The sequence below is a fragment of the Pygocentrus nattereri genome, chromosome 21, assembly GCF_015220715.1.
Source record: "Pygocentrus nattereri isolate fPygNat1 chromosome 21, fPygNat1.pri, whole genome shotgun sequence".
NCBI lineage: Eukaryota > Metazoa > Chordata > Actinopteri > Characiformes > Serrasalmidae > Pygocentrus > Pygocentrus nattereri.
This window is the reverse complement of record NC_051231.1, coordinates 30,544,689-30,571,342: the sequence shown is the minus strand read 5'-3', so window position 1 is coordinate 30,571,342 and position 26,654 is coordinate 30,544,689. Positions and strand designations below refer to the sequence as shown.

The 26,654-nt window shown below is 39.4% G+C and overlaps 1 protein-coding gene across 22 annotated transcripts in view; it reads right to left on the bottom strand.

Moving 5' to 3' along the window:
- Positions 1-26,357, bottom strand: part of itpr1b (inositol 1,4,5-trisphosphate receptor, type 1b) — a 173,487-nt gene extending 147,130 nt beyond the window's left edge. For all 22 annotated transcript variants that reach the window (XM_017710893.2, XM_017710939.2, XM_017710902.2 and 19 more), the window contains exons 1-3: positions 26,182-26,357; positions 21,503-21,616; positions 17,455-17,525 (exon numbers count right to left, since the gene is read on the bottom strand). In XM_017710893.2, coding sequence (XP_017566382.1) covers positions 17,455-17,525; positions 21,503-21,594 — 163 coding nt within the window. In that variant the 5' untranslated portion in view covers positions 21,595-21,616; positions 26,182-26,357. The remainder of the gene's footprint in view (positions 1-17,454; positions 17,526-21,502; positions 21,617-26,181) is intronic.
- Positions 26,358-26,654: the final 297 nt, after the last annotated feature.

Here is a 26,654-nt window from a genome sequence, read left to right as displayed (position 1 = left end):
CACACTTTCGCTAGAGTAACTGAACACCAAGTTACCAGATAAAGGAGGGGACAGGAGAGGAGAGAAGAGGAAAGGAGAGGAGAAAAATATGGAGGAAGCAAGTGGGAAAAGGAAGAGAGGAGAGAAGAAGAGAGGAGATTAACTGTCACAGGGATAAAAATAGCCCCTGTTCCACACAGTGCAGCGAGGAACTTTGCCAAACTGGTGCTGGTGTCCTGGGATTTCCAGAGGTGGGGAATGCTGCACTGATGTAAAAAAGGTAGAGAGGTAGGATGGGTGATGTGTGTGTAAAGGGGCCAGAAGGAAAGAATGGAAGAAAGGGGGGACATAGATTTTTCATTGAGCAAGGTTAAAAAGGGGAGGGAAGGAAAAAAAAAAAAACACATGAAATGTGGAAGTGGAAACCGGATTATTAGGTCAGTGAGTGAATAAAGGATGGAGAGAGGAATAAAAAAAAGTGAAAGCATGAGTGAGAAAGTGAAAGTGACAGATCCTGAAGAGCAAGACAGTCTAAGGAAAAAAAGAATGATCAATTTATACACTACAGGACAACAGCTTCTCTCCTTCACTTACCAACTCACACTCTAGAGGCCTGTCAGTTTCTTTTATTTGCTTTAAAATCCAACAAATACACAAACTGTTCACGGAAGGAAAGATTTGTTGCTTTCAGTCAACACAGTTACTCCAAGAGAATCAGACTGGTCCCATACTCTAACGCCCTTTTGCACAGATGTTTCCACTTGCAGTTCTATAGAATACTACTGTACAGTTTAAAGTTCTGTCTGCTGTAAAACAAGTCATTTGACCACAGTGATGATGATCAAGTCCTTCATGAGCTGAAGAAGAATCACTAGAAGAGAATAAAAAAATGACGCTGTTGTGGCCCTACAGGGCAGGAGCTAGAGGTAAGCACATGCACCATATCGTTCTGTGAATTAGATGTGTTCTGTGAACAGGCACCCTCTGTCAAAACAACCAGTGACTATCACAATTCAGCAGTGAAATCAAGAGTAGTATGAAAGTAAAAGTGATCCATGCTGGTTCTTTAGAAGATGAGTAAAGGTGAGTAAAGGGTAAATTCTGTGTTTCACTGAACTGCTAGAGAAAATAAACAGATAAACTAAAAATAAGGCTAGCCCAAAATTAGTTACCATGATTTTATTCGTTTTAACTTATATCATGGTGTAATTAAGATTACTGATGGTTTCAGACTATATCACAGTATTGTGTATTTATGCATTTTTAATCTAATAAAATCTTAAATTACACTTTTTGTAGATTAACAATGGCATATTAATTGGATGTCCCTTTACTTTTAATAAAAAAAAAAACATTTCATTTATCAAGATAAAAACGAGCGTATGTAAACCCTACATTGCATTCTCTGATGAATGCTGTTTTAAATATGAAAGTAATTTATCTCATATGTGCGGCTCCTACACTCAAACTTTAATCTGAAGCAGCTAGCTGAGTGAGGAGCACCATAGGCACTCACCCCAAGAGACTAGCTTTGCCTTCCTCTCTTTTCTCCCTGTTACCTCAGAGAGACACATAACCCCTCAGCTGAAGTTAGGAGTGTCTGTAAGCTCCTGTGAAAACAGATTAGCATCAAACAATACTTGATATTGGGTATGGGATCTTCCTTTCTAACACTAAAATTGCGCTACACACTTACAATCACCTCAACTCAGAGTGAGAAAAACGAGACTGTTGCTTTAAGAGCTCTCATAATGCAGACTCGAGTGAAATGCAAAGGTGCAGGAAGATAAGGTCTCATTTTTCAAATTCCTCATGACCATTTAGTAGATATTGCCTAAAGAAGGTCAAGTTCCCCTAGAGTGCAAAACCTCTCCCTGGCTGAGACATTATATTGTTGTAATCACAGGTTCTGTGCCGGTACATTTTTTGTTCATCAAGGTACAAACAATGTAAATGTACCCTCCAAAGTACAACAGTGGTTTTAAGGTCCAATTATGAGCTTCTGAGCAGCAGGCAGGGATTCCCTGGAAACCAGTGCCATTTCAAGGGCTTATGGTGCCTACTGATACCATTAGTGAGCTGAAGATTTAGTACCAACACGTTTCCTGCAGTTTGAGGTAAGCAGTCATGGAGGTAAGCCAAGCAACAACTCCATAGAGTCTACCTGGGCTACCTGCAGGAAGGGGTGACATGTATCCTTTCTTTAACACTACAGGACACAGATACATATTTCAGCCCTAGAAATCAAGCTGTCTTTGTGTTGAATAACTTGGACACCGATCTATTACTTGCAGTGGTGAACTCCTATTCTTAAGTAATTTGCCTTAAAATCTAAATTGACCCAACTCTTCTTGTTAAACAGTGTAGTAAGGGTGAATTTCTTTCCTGAATTTATAGATGATTTCAGAAAGAATCCAATCAACTGAGCCTGGATGCATGCATAGTTTATGCCCCTTCCCCATCCCCAGTTACTTTAGTGTGGTAGCATGTAAGGTTTCAAGAAAGACAACAAATGATGATCTCTCGTCAGAGGAGAGCAAGGGACGTATTGGTTTTAAATTACAAATTTACGGGTTCTCCGGTTTCTTCCCACAGTCCAAAGACATGCAGTCAGGCCAATTGGACATGTTACATTGCCCCTAGGTGTGAGTGTGTGAGTGACTGTCTGTGTCTGTCTGTCTGCCCTGCGATGGACTGGCGACCTGTCCAGGATGTATCCTTCCTTCCGCCCGATAACCGCTGGGATAGGCTCCAGCACCCCCCCGCGACCCTGACAGAGAAGCGGCTTAGAAAATGGATGGATGGATGGATGGAATCTCTATGCAGTGTACACTAGACTTTGTGCTTTTTTACCTTTGGCGTAAGGGAAATACAGCTCTCTGTTTAAACAGACTGAACTCCTACACAAAAAAATAAACCGGAAAAATATTCAAATCATTATCCATTAAATGTTAAACCAAAGTTGAACAACTTTGGGTAAATACTGAACAATGCTAAGCAAAGAAAAGCAGACCTGATTATACTAGTGCCAGCTTAGCACATGTATAAAATACAATGAAGCAGGTGAGATTCAGTCTTTTTGTCACGCTAGTACCAGTCAATTGACACCAGTCACTTGTTCTGATTTGAGTCTTTACTCTGTAAACTTTCTGATATCAAACCTGTGTTGTGGTGTGCAACTTGATAAGCTAACAGCAGCATCCGATACTACCAAGGACAGTATAATGGAACAAGATTACTGTAGCCAACTGCTCAACACACAAAAATTATTCACTGACTCACATTTTCAGTCTTTATGCATAAGGTGCATCAATGAAGCCTCAGTGAACCAGAACTGAACCTGTGCTGAGAAGCTTTTTTTGTCGTTTTCCAGTTTTTGACATAATTTGAAAATGCCCCGTCCCCTTCACATGATGTGTAAAGTTCATGATGAATAATGGACTTGTGGGAAAAAAAGTCTGGTTCTATCGACTTACCTCAAAAGCAAAGTACGCTTTTTTTTCCTTTCCTGTAAAATTATCATTCTGGAGATACAAGGTTTTGTTCTGACAACAATACCTGACATGAATGCTCGCTCGCCCAGTGAACTGCCTATATTTTCAATGGAAAAATGTGAACTCTGTGCTACAGTAACACATTTGACAGAAATAACAATCACAATAAGGCATCCAAAAGGAGATATACAAAACACATTTTTGCACAAAGGGGGTTTTTAGGCTCTAAAAAATGATTTGCCTCAGCTTTCCAAAGAACAGCCAGGGCATTTCAGGAACATAAAGGCTTTTCTTGAGCAGTTCAGGTTGGCACAAAGAAGTTTTTAAAATGAATTCAAATAGTTAACTTTTTCACAGTGGATTAAAACACATGCAAGCAAAGGCATCTGGATGTGCTTAGACCAAATAGATTTTGGAAAGGCCTTTAATAACTCAGGAGATGGTTTTTATCCCACAAGTTCAGAAGACTATATTTCCACGCAGACTGACACTATCTTACTGATATACATTAACCTATAACAGACCAAGGTTAGATTATTCATGTATTATAGTTTTAAGACACTGAATACAGCTAGTAATTGTAACCTGGTAGGACAAGACAGCCAATTTTAGGTAAGAAAATTTCAGCTTTCTACCTACAATGTCAATGTAGCAATCAAACAGGAAGTGCACCAACTTCACAAATCCTACAAGCTCAGTGAAGCAAAGCACCTGTGTTTGGGCAATGGCAAGTGCAAATTAACCTACATGTGCACCAAATCTCCAAAAGTAGGTTAACTTCAACACTTGCTTCACGCTTAGGGGAAACATCAAAAACTACACAAACTGATTTAATCAGATGCCAAACAGAAAAGCAATTTGTCAGAGTCAAATTCCAAGTGACAAAATATTGAAAGACATGAAGGAAGGCTACTTATCACTACATGAAAGACAGGCAAGCTTAAAAGCCTGTCTCAAACAGCAAAAGAGCCTATTGTAGTTGTAGTGCAACAAAGTCCACTCAATCATTAACCCTTTACGAGCCATGGTTCTGCTCCATCCAGATAAATCTGAACTTCAGTCTGGAAGTTTATGTCATGCGAGAACTCGCGCTCTAAATAAATGTCAATACCAAGAGTTTAGGTTTTAGGGCTTACGGCACTTTCATTCTGCTGGAACACTACAGCTACGTTAAGGAGACGAACAGTGGGTGGACCTGAGTGCAGGTGTGCTTTTGGTTGGACCTAAGTGCTCGGTCCATCTGAATGCAGCTCTGTCAACCGTGTCATGGAGTACAAGAGATGCATTGTTCAAGCCACTGTATCCATTACATTCCTGATCTGCCAGTGGCTCATTCAGATACCCAGTGGGTCATTTAGAGGCAGGAGAAAAGAATGTTTGAAGATATATTTTACACAAAAATAAACAGTCAAAGGTAGCAGTTTGACAGTGAGTGGAAATTGTAATCATTTTTAGCCTCTTCTCAAAAAATGCCTTTGCTTGAATTTTAATGGAACAACATACAGTATTTTACACATCCTGGAAAATGGACTCTATTTGTAATCATTAATTATTAACAAGCATTTCGGGTAAAGCACCCAAGAGGTTTTCTAAGTTTCCTTTTTACTTGATTCCGTGACCACACATTAACAAGACTGCAGAATGTTAAAAAAAAAAAAAAAAAAAAGAAAAGAAAGGAAACATCAGTTTCCTGTGTACGGCTCAAATTAGGAAGTTCCGTTAAATTAAAAGGTTTAATAATAACCAAAAACAAAACTAAATTTATATTTATGACCGATAGAGTTTCCATAGACTAAACATGTCTTCACAGAATGCCACTGTCCCACTGGTTGGCTTGTCCAGATGGTTAGGCAGCTAGCCTGTAATGCATCAGCAACTGACACCCACAACTAGTGATGTTTCAAACACTGAGCATGGATCTCTGTCTGTATGTGTGGATGTTCCAAGTGTCCCAGCATTTAAAACACCACATCACCATTTTTAGTATGTGTGGTTTTCACAATTCCCTAGGTGCCCAACACTGACAACAGCAGCACTAGGTCAAACACGCAGGCAGACTTAACAAAAGCGGAACTTTTCCTGTAATTTGCATAGGATCAGTTATATTTATGCAAGCCGCTGCTGACTCTAGTAGCTCAACACATTTCAAAGGCAAATAGAGAGGCTGCAGCGCCGTTGGAGGACTGACCATATCAAAGGCTAATTGACACAGCAAGCAATTTGCTTGTGTACATATAATTAACCCTTATTTCCATTTATGCCATTATATTATGTATTGGCTGTGAACCTCAGATACTGAACCTGTTTGAATATTACCGTTATTTCCTTAACAGTTTCCCACATTTAAGATGGTATGAAGGGAAACGGCCGGTACTAGCACATGTGATATTTTGAATAAGACAGTGATGAATATGGGACTACACGTCAGAGTGTGATGATGCTTTCTTCACACTCTGAGGTGGTGCTCTGGTTTCACACAAGTTATTCTGATTCAAGTTGCAATTTCGGAATTTAAGCTATATATGCAGCTTACAGTGAAGGTTTACACTGTAGCTGTGGGAGATTCCCTCAGATGTGTGAAAGTTTCTGTAAAACTCTGTTTCTGGGCTCTGCTTTAACTGAGCTCATTAGGCATATGTTCCAAACATATAGGCTATTCAGTGGACTATTGAGGCGCTAAGATATTATGAGCTACAAACTTTATTTAATGTGTTACAATCATTAATTCATCATTGCAGAAAATACACACACACACAGACACACACTAGTACACTAGTATTTCCAAAAGTATCCAGATTCCCCTTCTAATTACTGAATTCCACTACCCGCTGCTCACATTCAACAGCGCACACGCACAGCTTGTTAATCTCCATAGAAAAGCACTGCCAACCGAACAGGATGCTCTAAAGTAGCCACATATGAGCCTAAAGTCTCCATGCAAAATATCAAGCACTAGCTAGAGAGGTGTAAAGCTCACAGCTTTGGACTGTGGAGTAGTGGAGCTGCATTCTTTGGTTTGATGAAGTCCCCCCCCAGTGCCTTTGCGATGAGCTTGAGTGGCATTTGTGATCCAGAACTGATCATCCAACATCGATACCTGGCAGAATGTAATCAAATAAATCACTTAAATCCTCACAGCAATGTTCCAACATCTAATGTAAAGCCTTCCTAGAAGAGCAGAAGCAAGGAAAGTCATCAGTGGTCTTCAAAACCTAACCTGTCATAATTAAATAACATTTCTTTGCTTGTAAAATGTCACATTGCTGTCCCTGTGCAACCAAGTGCTTTGGCTGCAGTACAGCTGGTTGCAGGTCATGTGATATCCACAAGTTCTGTCCAATTGAATTACTGTTAATCAAATGGCAACTGAAACAGTCTTCAATAGGCTTCAGGATTTCATCCAATGCAAACAGCACAGCCAAGATCTAACTGAATATTCAAGAAAAAAAACAGGCCATGTCATCATGTGAAGAGTGTTATACACTGTTCACGTGATGACATGGCCTGTTTTTTTTTCCATTTACTATGTTTCAGAAGAATCAACTTTCAGGTCCCCAGTGCTTAGTGAGTAGTCAGAATAACAAAACAGCAAGAAACACATCCATACAATATTTAAAGAGGTCTGGCTGCCTTTTATCCTCAAAACACAAGTGAACCAGTTTTGAACACTCATGTTGCACTGCTGGGGGAAGACGAGAAGATGTGTGATGGAGAAAATTACTGAAGGCTTATTTAGACTTCATCAGTTGCAACAACCACACACAGGGTCATTTTTTTGTGCATTTGTCATTTTGTGCAATGCTCTTTGATCAATCATTTCAGTGTGGCCAATAGGACAGCAGTAGGCATGTCTGGTAATTCCTCTCACCACCTTTGCGAGCACTGCACCCACATTGATTGGTGTGAAAGGGATCTGAGTTCTAATGGAGTTGTGGTCTGAACAAGAAGTGGTCTGAGATCTCAAAGCAGCAGTAAAAGAAAACTGAGTCCTCTTTATAAGTGCATTAACTTGCATTGTGAACACAAAAAGAACTGAGGTCATATGCATTTGGTTCCCTCAGGTTCACTGAGGATTAATGCTGATGTTATTAAAACCAAAGCATAATATAAACAAAGTCAATATATATATATTTTTTGTTACAACCTAAAGCTCTAAGAAGTCAGTTACAGGTGTAACGTATTGTTTCTATAGACCCTCTTTAAAACTGTGTCCTATGAAATATTAAAAAACGCTAATGAAACAGCAAGCAGCCAGACTCTGAACATCTATTTGACATTTGTCGAGCTTTCTGCTACGTGTACCACACACAGAAGCAAATGTTGCTGAACAGAGGAAAGAAGTGTGGAATAAATCTTAAACATCAAATTATATAAAACAAAAAAGACTTTATGGATCCCTATAAGAGAAAATACTGCTTCATGAGAGGAATTCTGGTGATGTCTGCCTCATAACCAGGTTTCTGATGTCACCACTAAGCCACTTTGCTATGTGGCCAAATAAGGTGTTAAAGGCAGAGAGACGGGAATGTCCTTAGAAGACTGGTGAAAGACCCCAAACCCAGACTAAAATTTTCTCTCTCATACATACAGAAACACACTTTCACAGATACATACACTCAACTTGTTTTCACTTGGATGACCACAATTAGTTGAATAAACATCATTATTTAATGTCAACAAAAAGAAATTACCTTCTCACTGAATCAGCTATGATTTCCTAGCAGTTTGCATTATGATCACGCATGTCTTAAATTCTGTATAGTTCTCGGTAGACACGCTCATTTATATGCACATTTTCATCACATGGTGTGTATATATATATATATATATATATATATATATATATATATATATATATATATATATATATATATATATATGAGAGAGAGAGAGAGAGAGAGAGAGAGAGGCTACCTTGTTTATCTTTTCAGTATAAAGTCAAGACCTCAATTTCCAAAAAGGTGGGGCAATAAATCCACTTTGATTTGTTGTATTCAAATGAAAACAACTAGGAATGTTGTGAAATGTTCATGCTTGGCTACAGAAAGAGTTTCTAAGAAAAGTAGTGTCCTTTCTGTGGATAGATGTGCTGGTACTGTGCTGGTACAAAAATGTTCGTCAACAATTCATTGCATAGATTTTACTACAGTGCATAATATCATCAAAAGATTCAGGGAATCCAGAAAAATCTCTATGCGTAAGGCAAGGCTGAAAACCACAACCGAATGCCTGTGAGCTCTGATTCCTCAGATGGCACTGTATTTAAAAAAAAAATAAAATTTGTGGTGGATGTCACCAGACCAAATGGTGGAAGCCATTTGTCAACAGTGTCCAGAAGCTCCGCCTGTATGCCATGTTACTCAGGCCAAAGAGAAAAGGATCATCCAAACTTACCAGCACAAAGTCCAAAAGTCAGCTTCTGTCATAGCATGACATGTTAGACAGCGTCAGGGACATGCATGCTTATTTTTCACATGAAAACGCCATGCCACATTCCGCATGCTACAACAGCATGGCTGCATAATCAAAAAGGTGCTGAACTGGCCTGCCTGCAGTCAATATCTGTCTCCCACTGAAAATGTGCAGCGCATTATAAAGCAGAAAAAAGAGAACAAAGGCCCCATACAGTTGTGGGGGAATGGTTCAGCTCTCAAAATGGGATCACTTGGTGTCTTCAATATCCAAATTATTATTAACAGTCATTAAAAGGAAAGGTGGTGTAAGACAGCAGTAACATGCCAACCTTTTTTTAGTTTAACACAGGCTGAACGCAATTTACTAATCACTACTTTCTGTTTTTTTATTATCATTTCAGTGTCCCAACTTTTCTGTAATTCATTTTTATTCAAAAGGCTTGATAAATCATCAAATAATCAGATAACTAAAATAATCCACACTGACGGACCAAGTTTTCACTCACTCCTAATACACTTACGTTATCTCTCATATATAAACCATTAGAAATCAATAACCTGCACTACTGTACTGCTGTCTATATGGACCCCACACATGAAAAAACAGCATCTCCCTCAAACGCCTGTTTTGACAATAATCCCTTTTATTTTCTGAGGGCAATCCACATCCACAACACCAATAAAACGCACACGCATTCACAAAACATCTGCCTATTCTGCCACAAACCATTCAGTCCCTCAGACACCCATTCGGCACGCTGCCCCAGAGATGTCTCCACTGAATGGGCTCTCTTCTCTTTATATCACAATACCAAACCAGGCACACCATCATTATCATCATCACCATCATCAAACACTAATCAAGCACAGATGGGGCATGCATCAAAACACGCCTACTGCCAAGACCATCCCAGCCTAGAAGGGACTGATGTGGCATTTATTTCATGGACAAGTCATCAATTAATGATACAGCACATTATCACTTTTCAACATTTTTCCCCCGTCATTAGCCTTGACCTGGTTAAGCTATAAAACAGCACCAAACTCCCTTAAAACACAACAACAGTCACAAAGCAGTAGGCTAGACTGTTAAGCTAAATGGATATTGCACATGTTTAAATGCATAATAAATTATTTGCTATTTACAATTCCCTGCAGTCTGTACTAAAAGAGGCAAGGGTGTTTTAATTTTGCCTTCAATTTTGATGGAGGAGAAAGGTCAAATTCATTTCCCTGCCCTTGATTTAAGTAAATGGACCTGGCTCAGGAGATGGTGTCATTTCACTTAAAAAATTAATTTACAAAAGCCCTAATCTGGAGGTCAGCCAGAGCCTCAGCTCATCTCTTACTGCAGCATCTGGCCTAGAACACAAATGCATACACATAGATGTGTTCCTGCTCTTATTCATTCACACTCTCTGCCTTTTTCTTCATTTGCTTTCTCTTCAGCTAAATAAATGTGCAGCCACAAGAGGCTGTGTGTTACAGTGATGTTATCACATGAAAGGGTGTTATTAGGCACAACGCGAAGCAGGAGTAAAGCCTCCTTACCTGTGATAAAATCATTGTAAGGCAAGGCCTCAAAGGGCTTATAGCTCTTATTAAATGGCAGGCAACGGGGAATATGCAAAGAGATCATGGAGTGCTGAAAGAGGATATAAATGTTCAGTCACTCATCATTGTATACTGCAGTCATTTCATGAACTTTCTGACACATAAAGATGTACATATTATACAGTGATGCAGCGATACTGATACTGGTATCAGGTATCTGTCTGATATGCTCATTTACCTGTACTAATAAAAATTCACAGATAATAACATTCCGATACCAGCTAATACTGTGTGACGTAAGCCAAGTGTGCACTGCCACTCAGAGAAGCAAACGAGGCTTGTTACTCACTTTGTGACAGCCAGACACAAAGTCGTTGGTTACTTTAAAGATTCTGTCTGACAGATTAACACCAGACCTACACTGTGTGATTTTAGCCCATTTTAAACACACGGGAACAACCGTTTTAGTAGTACAGGTGGTGACATGTAGGCTAGCTAAACAGTGGAGCCGACATTTGCTACCAAAGTCTGCCTATGCTTAAGAGAGACTGTATTGTCGTACTGTGTACATCACCACCTGCTTTTAGCTTCAAAGCAGTGTTAGCAGTGCTGCTGTCTCACTTTCTATTTGCTCAGTACTCGAAGCACAGCATTCTTGGTGTGACACAGCTTTATTTGAAATAGTTCACTGAAGAAGCTGTCTCTAGGAGCTAGCGTTTCTGAGCAGCGTAAGGAAATAAATCGTAGGCTTTGTCCGTAAACAATGGTCTACTCAAACTTACTACGTGAGTCATGTAAAAAAAAAACAAAAAACAAAAACAAGATTTCTATAAATCACATAATGTATGTCTGGCTTTAAAAGACATTCAGCTACGGCTCAACCAGCCAAGACTCTCAGAAGACATAAACTCCATGCGTGAGCTCTTTGAACGCCAAAGTCTTGACTGTGATTCCTGTGGTCACTGTGCTACAGAGACTGCTGATTTCTGATGTGAAACAAAACCTGCTCTTCTCCACTCCAGCACTACTCAATCCAAAGTAGTGTTAAATAATATAGCATAGGTAGCTAATGCAATTCATTTAAAATAAGCAGATTTTAATTATTTAACTGTTAAGGTTGCATTCATTTACAGTAAGAACTAATCTTTTAAAGATGGCTCAAGGAGTTCATAGTTCTATTCAGAACCATTAACACTTCAGGAACCCTTTTCATGATTAATGATTACAGAACCATCTACAACATATTCTCCGTCTTAAGAACCCTTTCATTATGCAAAGAACTCTTCAATCATCAAGGGTTCTTTAAGTTTTCATGGCTCTATGCAGAACCATATATAGATTTTCATTACTAAAGAACCTTTGCAGAACCATCTATTTTAAGAATGTACTTAATGTACTTGTACTAAGTAGATCACTCAGTATAGTATCAGACTTGGTATTGGCAAGTATTAAAAAATATGTACTTGTACTCAGTCTGAAAAAAATATTTTATCATTTTATAAGTCATTTGACAATGCAGCAATGACAATGCTAATTTCATTAGCACCTCTATGTGATTTATAGTCTTATTTAGCACCAAGCTAACAGTGATGCATGCCCCTTATCTCACACCAGAGCTACAACTCAAATGTCTCCATACCTCCCATAGTGTGCACAACATAGAATTTATAACCTTTTAATCATGTAAAGGGTTCTTTCCAAGTGTTCATGAGCCAGAATACAGGCTCTTGCACACAAACAGTGCATAATATACCTAACAAATAACACCAGTCATTTTGGATTCACATGGGTACAATTCCACACTGGACAAACTTCCCTCAAAGTTCAGTGTTTGGATGAGCAAGCCTGATATTTTGCATAACACTTGCATAACACAGCTACATAGGAAAGAGAGAAACACTTGGCACAGCTCAGCCAATCCGATTTTAAAAGCAAAGCTCCCCTCATTTTATAAATGACAATCATCATCAACTTAGGTTCCCATCATAAACCAAACCGCAACCCTTAACCAGCACCAACAGTATCTAAATATGAACACACTGGTCCTCCTGGTTCGGAGAGGCAGTCTGCGGTTAGTGCTACAATTTAAAAGTCTCCTCAGACAATGGGGGTCGCTGCTTCAATCATAAGTCAAAATTACAAGCAGTATCAAAGGCAGGAGCTCACATTTCACATGAATTCATTAACATTCTTCTGCATCCTAAAGCCAGGGTCACACTACAACTCAATCTGAACAGACTCCTCAAACAGGCAATAAAAACTGAGAGCATAAAAGTAGAAAATTATGCTAGTAAACAAAAAAAATGGTGAAAAAAGTCATTCAGGTAGAGCGAAGCTTTATAAAGAGCAGAGTTTAAGACAATTAAATATGTTTACCTGCTGATTTTTTTAACTGTGTCTGCGCAAACAAAAAACAGCAGTGGGTCAGTGATACCTAATGCCCCTCAAAGGTGTGTGTATATATATGTAACACCCAGACGGTAAGGTCAAAGACTGAATGAGCCACAGAAATGCAAAGCAATTCCTTAGTCTAAAAATTCATTACTTCCACTTGCTCCCTGACCACAGTGGTGTGAGACAGTGTGACACCCCATGCAAACATTTGTCCAAAAATAATTTCCCCCACTTTGTATAGATCAAAGGAAAAACATGTGGCATCCTTGTAAAGAACATGTAGCTTTGCTTAACTTAAGAATTCTATATAACTACAGACATCGGTGTGAGTGTGTACACAACAGTACTAATTCAACAGTACAACCAGTGTTAGCTACTAAGTAAACATAGCTAACAAGTAAGGAGGCTAATCAGCCAATCTGGCCACTTTAGTCCTGTGTTTTAATAGTTATAGACAATTAAAAGGTAACAAACTGCTAATCGCAATTAATGATTTGACAATTAACCATCTGCTAAAATTTCATGACAGTAACAGGCCTAGAAAGGACCCCTGAAAAACTGCCTTATAAAAAAAGCAGAGCTACAATAAAAGAACAGCAGGTCTTTAGTTATTTCTGGTTGCAGCTATTTAATGTAGCTAATATCCTGCATTTAATATATGGCCTTAATGATTGTAACCAAAACAGACAGTAATTCTAAGGAGCTACAGTGGAGCAAAAAAGTGTTTAGTCAGCCACTGATTGTTCAAGTTCTCCCTCTTAGAAAGATGAGAGAGGTCTGTAATTTTCATCATAGAAAAATCCAGGAAATCACATTGTAGGATTTTTAAAGAATGTATTTGTAAATTATGGTGGAAAATAAGTATTTGGTCAATAACAAAAGTTCAACTCAATACTTTGTAACATAACCTTTGTTGGCAATGACAGAGGTCAAACGTTTTCTGTAAGTCTTCACCAGGTTTGCACACACTGTAGCTCGTATTTTGGCCCATTCCTCCATGCAGATCTCATCTAGAGCAGTGACGTTTTGGGGCTGTCGCTGGGCAACACGGACTTTCAACTTCCTCCACAAATTTTCTATGGGGTTGAGGTCTGGAGACTGTCTAGGCCACTCCAGAACCTTGAAATGCTTTTTACGGAGCCACTCCTTCGTTGCCCGAGCAGTGTGTTTGGGATCATTGTCATGCTGGAAGACCCAGCCACGTTCCATCTTCAATGCTCTCACTGATGGAAGGAGGTTTTGGCTTAAAATCTCATGACACATGGCCCCATTCATTCTTCCCTTAACACGGATCAGTCGTCCTGTCCCCTTTGCAGAAAAACAGCCCCAAAGCATGATGTTTCCACCCCCATGCTTCACAGTAGGTATGGTGGTCTTGGGATGCAACTCCGCATTCTTCTTCCTCCAAACACGACGAGTTGAGTTTTTACCAAAAAGTTCTATTTTGGTTTCATCTGACCACATGATATTCTCCCAATCCTCTTCTGGATCATCTATGCTCTCAGGCAAACTTCAGATGGGCCTGGACATGTACTGGCTTAAGCAGGGGGACACACCTGGCACTGCAGGATTGTAGTCCCTCTCGGCGTCATGTGTTACTGATGGTAGCCTTTGTTACTTTGGTCCCAGCTCTCTGCAGGTCATTCATCAGGTCCCTCCGTGTAGTTCTGAGATTTTTGCTCACTGTTCTCATGATCATTTTGACCCCACGGGATGAGATCTTGCGTGGTGCCCCAGCTCGAGGGAGATTATCAATGGTCTTGTATGTCTTCCATTTTCTTACAATTGCTCCCACAGTTGATTTATTCACACCAACCTGCTTGCCTATTGTAGAGTCACTCTTCCCAGCCTGGCGCAGGTCTACAATTTTCTTCCTGGTGTCCTTCGACAGCTTTTTGGTCTTGGCCATGGTTGAGTTTGGAGTCTGACTGTTTGAGGTTGTGGACAGGTGTCTTTTATACAGATAACAAGGTCAAACAGGTGCCATTAATACAGGCAACGAGTGGAGGACAGAGGAGCTTCTTAAAGAAGAAATTACAGGTCTGTGAGAGCTAGAAATCTTGCTTGTTTGTGGGTGACCAAATACTTATTTTACACCATAATTTACAAATAAATTCTTTAAAAATCCTACAATGTGATTTCCTGGATTTTTTTTCCTCATATTGTCTCTCATAGTTGAAGTGTACCTATGATGAAAATTACAGACCTCTCTCATCTTTCTAAGTAGGAGAACTTGCACAATCAGCGGCTGACTAAATACTTTTTTTGCCCCACTGTATATAAATATAATATATAATAATATAAAAGTTTTAGAAAGATTTTTAGAATTTTGTTTAATAATCCAATAGATAAAATAGAGCTTTACTGACTGATATGACTGTCAGTTTGCCTTTGTCACGTTCATTAAACTTCAAAAGCATATAATAAATGTCTTAGGCTAAGTAATATAAAAATTGTAGAGCTACTTCTGATTCTTTGAGAATCATTTTGGTTTCAGTTTATTCCCTCTTACCTCTCTTCAGGTCTCTGAAGAACTCAGAATACAAAGGTTTGTTGTGGTATAATACGCTATTCACTTTTTTTTTGACCATAATGGTGTTTTGCATTCAAACTTGCTAGTTCTGCCTGTATTGTAGAACACCATGCTAATGCTAGCTTCTTTGCTGTTTCACAGATAAACAAGAAGCTGTTGTCAGAACAAAACCTATATCTCCAAAATGGTAACTTTACAGGAGAAGGAAAAAACATACTTTACTTTTAATGTACGTAAACTTTTCCAAGTAATTTTGGGCCATTTCTTTTGGTCCATTCATCATGAAATTTACAAACAACGTAAAGATCAACAGGAATTTTCAGAATATGTCAAAAATTGAAAAATGACATAAAATAGATATAATAGGTTTTGTTCCGACAGTAGTGATATATATAGATATATATATATATATATATATATATATATATATAGATAGATATAGATATATATATCTATATATATCTACACACACAAACACACATTTTATATATATATATATATATATATATATATATATATATATATATATATATATATATATATATATATATATATATATATATATATATATATATCCATCAGCAACCATCAGAAATTGCGCACAATTGTCAGGAGTCTGTGAGGCTGTGAGTTGTTAATTACTGGCTTATTATCTGAAGAATTTTCAGATACTGATAAATCCAGAAGTTATCAACATAAGCCAATATAACAGACCAAATAATTTATTGGTCGGGCTCTTGCTAATCTCCTACTACTTAACGCTTGTTTGAGTAAAGAGCCATTTGGCTATGAAAGGAACATAGTCTGAGCGCTGGAGCTGCCCAGATCACACAAGCTGCTCTGGCCCTGCGAGGGGGGGGGGCATACTCTCATATTCATTAGCCTACAGGGGGGCAGGTGAGTGCAAGGTTAATTAGCGGCAAGCTGACATTTTTCCACGCAGGATATTAAATTCACATTTTGCCACAGAAAGGCACATTCAGCCAGCAAGGCCAGCAGGAGCTGGGTAATGACTCAGCTCCCAGCTTTACACAGATTCAAGGCCTCACAAGTCTGAAAACAATCCTAATGCAACCTAAGAATTCAACAGAAATTGGTAAAAGAGACACAGGCTTACAAAATTGATTCAAATAGCTTAACACAAGCTTACATATATGTAAGGCATACAATCTAATGAACAATATTTTCTTATTACTGCGAGAAATCATGTCAATACACATTTCTGAGAATATTGTGGATATCATCAATACTCAATACTTAAAGAACACAGACTAACAACAGATTTCATTATAAGTAGAATTAGGCCTGGTTAACTAGATTCAATGTAATGTAGTGCAGTGCAGTTTGTAAAACATAGAATAAAAATAATTGTAATTGTACATTTTCTTTTTTTATTACTACTACTACATTTAATTTTATATGACACTACAAGTTCTATTTTATCTATTCCATGTTATTAAATCTAAGAAAAACTAAGCATACACATTGTAAATGGTGAAAATACCTTGAAGTATTGTGTAAACATTCTTGCCATATAGCAGCCACCCATTTGTAGTTATATGCAAAGCCAAGTTCAGAAGTCAAGTATTCTTTCATACTTCTGTGTCCAAAATGCTCCAGTATTGCACATCTGACACCACAGAAAGATCTACTACATAAAACTAAACTGCTTTAGACACTTGGCAACAGAATTATCTCACAGCCCTTTTCAAAAGCTTCTCAAAAATAAAAAGAGAAGAAACTGGACATCCAAGTCTCAAATATTTGCTGCAGACCTCCATGAGAGATTTGTCAATAGGAACAGTTAGTTATGGCCAAGCTGTAGCTGTATATCAGCAGCTCCAACGCTTAAGCCCTTTGTTTTGACATGCTGCTTTTCAGCACCATAAAGCATGATCCTGTTTCCACAGCACAGAGAGACAGAGTGAGACAGACGGAAAGAGTGGAAAAAGAGAGAAAAAAGTGCAAGAAAACGGCTGCAACATGTGTAGCATTTGAAAGCAGTAATGAAAGTGAAAGAGAGAAGGTGAGAGAGGGACAGAGGAAGAGAGACACAAAAAGACACAAAGAGAGTGGTGGGCTTTACCTCGAAACTTCTTAGGAGGATTATTGAGGTCGCCGGTATCTGGCTGCACAACACAGCGATCGTCCACCAGGCTGCAGACAGAAGAGAAGTACATTACAAAAACTTCTAATAAATTTACTTCACTGTGTATTATAAATTAATGAAATGAAATAGAAACAGACATCAGATTATTATGTGCAACCATATAACTCAGGGCTGAGACAGGTTTCTACAGAAATACAGAAATTTATCTATAGTTCAACCACAGACACCATATTTTCATAGCAGCGGTTATGAAGTTGGACATGCTTTACAGAATACTAGCAAAAATCTCAAGTTTATGCTCTGAACTTTAAAAAACAGCAGTGGGAAGGATGTCCAGCTTATGTGTCTCAGAACACGATGTCTTCCTCTCAGCCTTTTTCCTGAAGATACCATCATTTTTAAGCAAATAAAACACACTTGATCTGATTACTAGTAGTGAGCATGTAAACAGATATATCCATCAGATTGTTGAGTAGAGTGAGCATATAAACACATCCATCCTAATCTGTAATAGGAATGTATTTAATCAGATTGGCGAAAATAAGACGTTAAGAGAAATGTCAACTTAAGGAGCCTGTGAGAGGGAAAGAAAACAGACAGAAGAGAAGGAGCAACACATTTGGAAATAAATGACAGATCCCCAACCCCTCTGTTTAGAACAGGAACAAAACCTGCAATCTAGAATCCTAACACAGTAAAACCATGCAGAGCCTAAATAACGTCAGACTCTTCAACAGGCCTCATTCAAGTCACTTCCCATTTGACAGTGTTAATCACACTCACAGTCAGCATTTTCTGCATTACCAGAGTGGCAGGTCAGGATGTCTAATTTTATCTCCAGCAGAGAAAATGATATATGTCAGAACTATTCGGCACACCTGTCTCCATCACTGTGAATGGCATACACCTCATACCAGAAGACATACTGAGAGGGAAACGCATTCAACATTTTGGAGTTACTCTATTCAGAAACAGCCAAGTGGTTGAGCAGTTAAAGCCACTCTTTTGGAGTTAAGACTAGGACACTATGCTGCAGTGCCTTGTTTATTGACACAATGGCAATGCTCCTAGAAAGGGGGCAAAAGGAGAAACAGCTGTCTAAGCGTAGGTCCTATCGTCAAGAGCTTACAAGTTCGATCCCTGCTGATGCCACTGCCATCCGTAGCCGGGAGTCCGAGACAGCACAACTGGCCTCGCTCTCTCTGTATGGGCTGCATGGCTCTCCTTTAGCCCCTCACTTAGTATGTTGCAATGTCTATTAGTTGATGTAATGGAATTGGCAGTTAGCGCTGTTGTTCAAGTGCACTGAGCTGTTCAAGGAGGGAGTACACCAAGCCTTCAACCTCCCAGCATCGCAGGATGCCTCGCTAGTGGGATTGGCGAATCTCTTGAAACTTTTTAAAAACTCTGTTGCAACAGGCTACTCTGTAGCCGTCTCAAGCTTCATGAAACACCCAGTCAAAGCACAGATTTTAACGGACACATTATGGACAAGAAAAAAAAAAAAAAGTCTCTTACATTAATGTTGCTTGCTTGCTGAGAACCACTTATCTTAACTAGCTAGTCAGCTATCCAGCTAACATTTACATGACAACTGTCGGAACCTCTCCTTTTATCAGTAGTTGTATATCCTTGTTGTTATGCTGTAAATAACACATCATAGAAGATACTGGCGACTGCTGACTGGTTGGCTAATTAAATTTGTTACATGATATTTTAATTATTTTTAATTACACACAACCAGCAACTGGCATGATAGATGCACCATGTAAAGCCACCCTCACATATTATTTCACACAGTGATTGACAGAAGGAACAGCAAACCTACAGATCATTACTCAGGAAAATACATTCAGGTCACTCTGGCACCTCATGAAGCCAGCTGCAGTTTCTCAGGCACATACGGCTGAATATGGTTCAGCCATGCACGCGCACATGCACCTACACAAACACACACGCACACATTTCTTCCCACTGGCAGTGTAGCAAGCCAGGTGGCTCATTACTCCCTCCCTTGTGTGAGGTCAGTCAGTGGCACAGAGACAGAGCTATACAGGGGTCTAAATATAGCTTCAGATTGTCACTCACTCTGTGTGTGTCTCTCTCTCTCTCACACACACACACACACACACACACACACACACACACACACACACAAACAAAAGAGGTACAGAAAATGATTACTGAGCAAAACAACACAAGGCAGACGTCTTGACAAATGAGTTCTGTCAACTCTTCGTTCCTCAAAGCTGCGCATGGTGTTGTTGCCATGGAGAAGTGACATTAGACAGTGGTGTGTAAATGAGTGAGCGCTAGTGTTAATGTTTGGTCACTGGGAGATGTCACAGACTTGTAAAAGGGTGGAACTGAATGGCATGAAACGACAGGGTATGATTAACTGAAATGGGAACGTTTCATCAGCTAGACAAAGTCTTAAAGAATAGGGCACTAAATCTGAGCTTTCTGCTCAGTTATGAAGACAAGTGCAAACAGTAAGGAGCAGAATATAAAAAAGCAAACACCGTAACAAACATCGTAAGCCGGGCAAACACACCAGCAAGACATTTAGTGTCACATAACTAACTGTGACATTCTCTCATGGGCCTTGGAACATCACATCCCTTGGACGCAACTAACATGTTCATTAGGAGCAAGATGTAGGAAAGCTTCTGTACCATTAACTGTTGTCTGCATTTTACATTTTGCTCACTTTTACCACTGAAATTCAATGACATTTGTGTTGTTTTAGGCATCAAAAAAACAGTCATAAATGATTTTTATAGAACCGCTTTCCTTTGCTTTTAAAACCGACATATCGCTGTTGTTGGAGGAAAACCTTGTATCTGCACTTTTGACATTTTTCAGTTTTTGAAAATATCTGTTATCCTTTACACTGCATGTACATTTCATGATGAGTGAACCAAAAAAACAACCCTAAATGACATGGAAAAGGTCTGGTTCCATTGACTTACATTAAAAGAAAAGTCGTTTCTTTATTCTATTCTCCATCTATTTTTCCCTTCTTTTCCCTACAACTTCAATTGGGACATGTGTGTTGGTTTTCATGGCATCCCAACAACAATGAATTCAAAACAGCTGTTTCTGTAGCTTAATTTTCATATATGGATCGTGTAGGCTTTGGAAACAGTACATTCTGAAACTAATGTTTACTCACTACATCAAACAAACAAACAAACAAACAAAAAGCAAAAAGTAGTTTTCCAGGACACAGGCGTTTTGTTAAAAAATGTGAAAGTCAAAAACTGATTCTAGCTGCTTGATCAGCACTCTGACACAGAAGAGAGTTATTTGTATATAAAATATACAGCTGTGTGTATACAGCGAGCTATTAAGCACATTTCCCTTGTAAACACATTCCCATTCTTCTGTCTTACAAGCTCTCCCTCTGTAGTCCCTTCAGAACACTAGGGGTCAGTGACAGGATCTGGACCTACTGTCTGGTTCAAAATATGATCTGGTTCTTAGTGTGAAGGCCTGATTCACTGAGCCCCTGCCCAATCACAAAAGACAAGAAAAGTTTGTGAAGAAGGGAAGCACAGTCTGAACACTAGATGTGTGTAAGAGAGTGAGAGAAAGAAAGAGAAAAACAGAGAGCAGGATACACTTATGTTACACATTGCTGTTGTCGTAACAAAACCTTGCATCTCCAAAATGGAAACTTTACAGGAGAAGGAAAAAACACTTTATTTTTAATGTAAGTCATTGGAACCAGACTTCTTTCCAAGTAATTTTGGGGCTTTTCTTTTAGTCTATTCATCATGAAATTTACACACAAGGTAAAGGCCAACAGGCATTTTTGAATAATGTCAAAATCTGAAAAGCAAGAAACATGGAGATCAGCAGCGATATGTACATTTCTACAGTATACATGCGTAACATACAGTATATGTTCTATTTAAACTACATACTCATGTTTTAAGAAGTAAAAATACTGAATACAATGGCACATTTTAGTCTTTGCCCTTTTTCTGACACTGAAAGAGACAAAGTAAGAGAGACATACCCCAAAGTGCTGATAAAGCCATTGGTGGATCCTTCCGCATACAGGGAACAGATGTCCCCTATGTGGAGGAAGCTAGACATCTTGTCCGACATTTTTCTCTGCTTTCAGGTACGCCTAGACAGACAGACAGACAGACAGACAGACAGACAGACAGACAGACAGACAGACAGATAGATAGATAGATAGATAGATAGATAGATAGATAGATAGATAGATAGAGAGAGAGAGAGAGAGAGAGAGAGAGAGAGAGAGAGAGAGAGAGAGAGAGAGAGCAGAATTAGAAATGAAAACAACAATAACAAATTGCAAGCCACCTCCCTCAGTTCCCCCTTTAATCAATAAAATGGGCTTCTTTGCTACTGGTAGCTCAGTTTACAATAATGTAAATGGAGCGATTATAAGTAGGTTATCATCATTCACAGCAGAGATAACAGCTGTAGGGGAAAATGCTGGACTTTTCCAGCGAGAGTGCAGCAGGACTGCAGGGACGAATTCTAGAACATCGGTATCTGCCATTTTGAGGTGGCCTAGTTTTAGAGCAAACTGACACAGAATTCAAGGTCTATTCGTTGTTGAGTTTGTGGGCTGGTGAGGGGAACCCAACCTAATGGGAGTGTGTGCCAAACAGGACAGGTATTAAAGCATCTATAACAGTCACAACTAGGTCAAAACGCAGAGGTTTCTGTTCTGTAGCCACAAGCCTCTGAAAGTTAAGTTTTCATTTTACTATTTCTTTAATTTCTTTACAGCATGAAAGTTATGAGTGAGGAGAAGAGGAAATTGTATAATTCATCAGGACTAAGGGTGGGAAAAATAACTGATTCTTAGACGCATTGCATTCTCTTTTGTTAGGTTTTAGATCAATGCACGAAACCAATGTGACATAAAAAACAAAAAGATCAAATAAAAATGTAGTATCGTTTTTTTTTTTCATTAGATTACATTACATTACATAACAAATGTAGTGTGTATACATTACATTTAAATTCAACCAAACTAATGAATGTACTGTGCACAATGTACTGGCTGGTGATGCAATACAACTCATATAGCTACCTAGATAACATAGAACTTGCCTGCATTTAATATTTTGTATTTACAACATTTAAGCTCAATTTCCTTGCACTAAGCTTGGAAATTCAGAAGTCTACAAGGAACTTCCAAGCATACTCTATCAGGAATTCAAACCAGCAGCCTTTCAGTTACTGATGCAAAACCTACAGTCACTGAGCTGATGCCAGTCCAAGATACAGGTCTAAAGGATGACGTTTACAATGCTGATACCATTTTTTAAGCAACTGTCTGACAGGATGATTCCAGTTTCATTGACCATACTATAAACAGGGAAGGAATAAATCAAGAAAGAATTACAACCAAACTTCAGATTCAAAAATGCACTAAACCAATTACAGAGAAGAAAAAAAAACACACTGCAGTTAAAACTGTCTTAAGCAATCCTCCATGAAAAATGTGAAAGTGCTTGTTTCCATCTTGCAGAAAACTTCATTTTTAAATTCTGGAGTACCACTGACCAGCACATCTGTTTTTTTCTGCTCCAACACACTTGATTCAACACATCGGTTCATAAACAAGCCTAATTCTGACTGAAATCGAGTGTGTCAGAATAGAGAAACTGCTATGTGTACAATCAACCTCCAAGACAGGAACTGAGAACCACTAAGAAAGAAGAACAAAGCATTCCACAACGCCTAGAGACTCCATGTATATTACTCTCATCACCCTGAGCTCAGCACTACCTATGAGCAGTGAATAGATATTATAATCTCTCTGTGTTTTATGGGGACTTTATCAGTGCAAAATTCAAATGAAATTGTACTGTAACTGTGCAAATGTATTACAGGACTACAGACACAGTCTGAAAAGAATGATCCATTGAACAATGTACAGTGTCCTCTTATCCCCAAATGTAGTCAATCAGCTTCTTTTGAAATCTGCTTCTTTAGTATTGCAGTGGACTTACTCAAAATATTTTTATTTTTCATATCATATAAACCAAACGTAGGAACGCTCTAGCACCGATGTGTCAAGCACAAGGCCCGCAGGCCAGATCTGGCCCGTCCGAGCTGCACTATAGTCCCCATCATGCACTGCAACAAAATGTGCGCTCCAAATCTCCTAACCCGACAACAGTCTATGGGACAGCGGTTACACCTCAATTCTACACAATTCTACACAGTTTCACACCAGTCCTATCACCAAAATGCAAATCAGCCGCCGTTCTGCCAGTGTAAACACTTAACACTAACTCAGCAGCAGCTCGTCTTAATAACTTGCAGCAAAGAAAGGACTCCAGGAGTCCAGTTCAAGCAAATAGACAGGTTTAAAAGACTGAGCACCTGGGGACATTTACATTTTGAATATTACAATATAAGTGTCCATGTGATATTTCAAGGTTTCAAGTGTCCATATTTTACCGTCGAAGTTTGAATATTTTGAATAAACAATGGCCAGGTGGGCCACAGCACAACATTAACTAAAAATTAAATACAACCTTTTTTTTTCTCCGGCCCACAGATTTGATGAGATTTTTTTAATGTGGCCCTTTTACTGCTCTAGCGCAAAACTAAAGAAGCACATAACGTGCCCTGGGCGATCGACTGCATTGGGCGTCCGAGCGAGACTGAGAGACTACGTTAAAGTAATACTTCAGTTAACCACTCCTTGAACATTCTCCAATTCGTTGCATGTGCATCTACAGCTGATGCACAATTAGAAGCAGTATAGATCAGAACGCTTCCTTTGCCATCCAGGTCATAAAGAACTTCCCGGCAACACAGTCGAGCAGACCACTGGAACATCTACATCGAGATGAAGAAAGCATGACCAACATAACTAGTTTAGTACAAACAAAATAAACACATGATGCATGAACGACTGAATGAATGAATGAGTGAATGAATGAATGGTCTCACAGATGTATTTAGTGATACAGACTTCGCAGACACCCCTGTAAACAAACCGTGGGAGACAGTTTACAAAGATTTGTGTCAGGTGTTTACCTGAAAGAGAAAACAAATGTGTGCTCACTAGCGTTTCTCATGCTTGTCAGAAGAATGGCACGCTCTTGAACTAGGCTACAGACAAAAAGAGCACATTTCTTAATCGGAGCAGACACACACTGTATGGTTTTGCCATGATCTGCAGGGCAGTGTGGAACTGGCTATGTCATTTTAAGCCAAAATTTTACATCAGACTGAGGCCGTGTTGGCCCAAGCTGCGTACTAATATGCTAAATAATATAAAACTGGGAAAAAAGACGGAACCCCCCCCCCCCAAAAAAAACAAAAAAACAAAACATGGTTAACTGTAATGCATGTCATTTACTGGGCATCTCAGACCGTTTTGAAAGCTTAAATTACATTAAAACTAAGTAATTAGCATGTTTCCTTTGCTGAAACGTGGTTTCTGTTTGGTTAACATTCACAACCGTCATTTTAAGAGTAGAAAATATAAAAAAAAAAAAAAAAAAATCAAGCCATGTCAGGTTTGTCAAACATTCCTTTAGCACAGAGTATCAGTGCCCAAGAAGCATGCTCTTACAGAATGTATTAACACTACAGCTGGGCAATATAACAATATTTATCATTATCATGATGAATTACACAGCAATAAGCTTTTCTAAGCATACTGTAGATTTCACGAGAGCTTAAAGAGAGCATAACTAGCCTGTTTTACTGGACCTAGCGCAGCACAGGGTGTGAAACTTCTAATACAAGTAAACTGATTCCGTTTTTGATGGTTGTTCTAACTTATCAGATGTGAGAAACAGTAAAAATTAGGACACATCGTGTGTTGTTATCTAAAGAACATCCTGAAGTATCGTGATATTGCATTTTGCCATATCGCCCAGCTCTACTTACATATACATCACTGATACCGTGATATTTTTGATGTATCGACACCGCTCAGCACCGTTCAGCCTGAGGGCCAGCGTTTTTCCTGCTACTTACTTATTCTTAGCCCACTGCGCTCTCTTCTCCTCTCTCTCACACACACACACACACACACACACACACACCGCCAAAAGGAAGGGGGCTTAATTTGGATGGTTTCCTAATTCCTTCCCATCTAAAAGTCCGTTTTCACACTCTGGAATAATTCTGGATTATCCACTCTGACAGGGCGAGTTCGCCGCTCGAGCTGCTAAATTCAGCTGCTTATTAGAGGCAGCCAATCAGAATTCAGGATTCCGCTCGGCTCGGCTCGGGTTTTCTGACGGCAGTTTAAATTTTTTTGAAAATTAACCGTCGCAACGGTCAACGGTTAACGGTTTAGCAAGGCAGCCTGGCGACCACCAGCAAAATGGAAAAGACGCTGAAGGAGTTCACGTTAATTGAGAGCGAGTCTCCCAAAATAATCCACTTTCTGCCTTGTGTCAGAGTGCTTAACGTTACCTCACCTGGCTCTGTCATCACTTCCCCGGCGCGGCCAAAAAACATAAATATCTTCACTTCGCAGCACAAGCGCCTCGCACAAGCACACAGTCTCACGAAAACGACCGCTGCATTCAGCTATCTGTATGATTTCTGACCACCGCATCCACGCGAAAGCTGCGGACACTACCGAGAACACTGGCGAGATGCTCCAGTTCAGCTCAGAGTAGCTACGCTAACGTCGCAGCGGCAGCACTGAGAGTTGAGCATTAACTTTAACGTTACCTCCTGCGGATGGAGACCTCGGCGGGTGAGAAGCGAAAGCAGCGGCGGCTCGGTCAGGGGGAGACAGCAGCGTCCGGTCGGCTTTCACCGGGTAACTCCATGATAAGCGGCCAAAAAAGTCCAGTTGAAAACCGCGGCGTCTCGGCTGACAGTTGAATTTTGTCCCCAACACTCCGATCCCCCCTCCGCCTCCACGAGCGGTGAAGGACCGCCCCCTTTCTTTAAACGCCCGGAGGGAACCTGGGAAATGTAGTTTTTTAGTGGTGTGTCCGTTCTCAGGGTGAACTGAGGAGAACAGCCAGATATTAAAATGGAATTCAACCGATTTTGAAACGTTCTCTCTAATTAAGTGGCTAGTATGTCAATAAAGTCATGCAAGAGTGGTTTGGTGTGAAGTGCTATGCTTTAGAGAAACTTACAGAATCAGAATTGTTTACAGTGGGGGTGATGGGAACCAGACGCCGACCTCTATA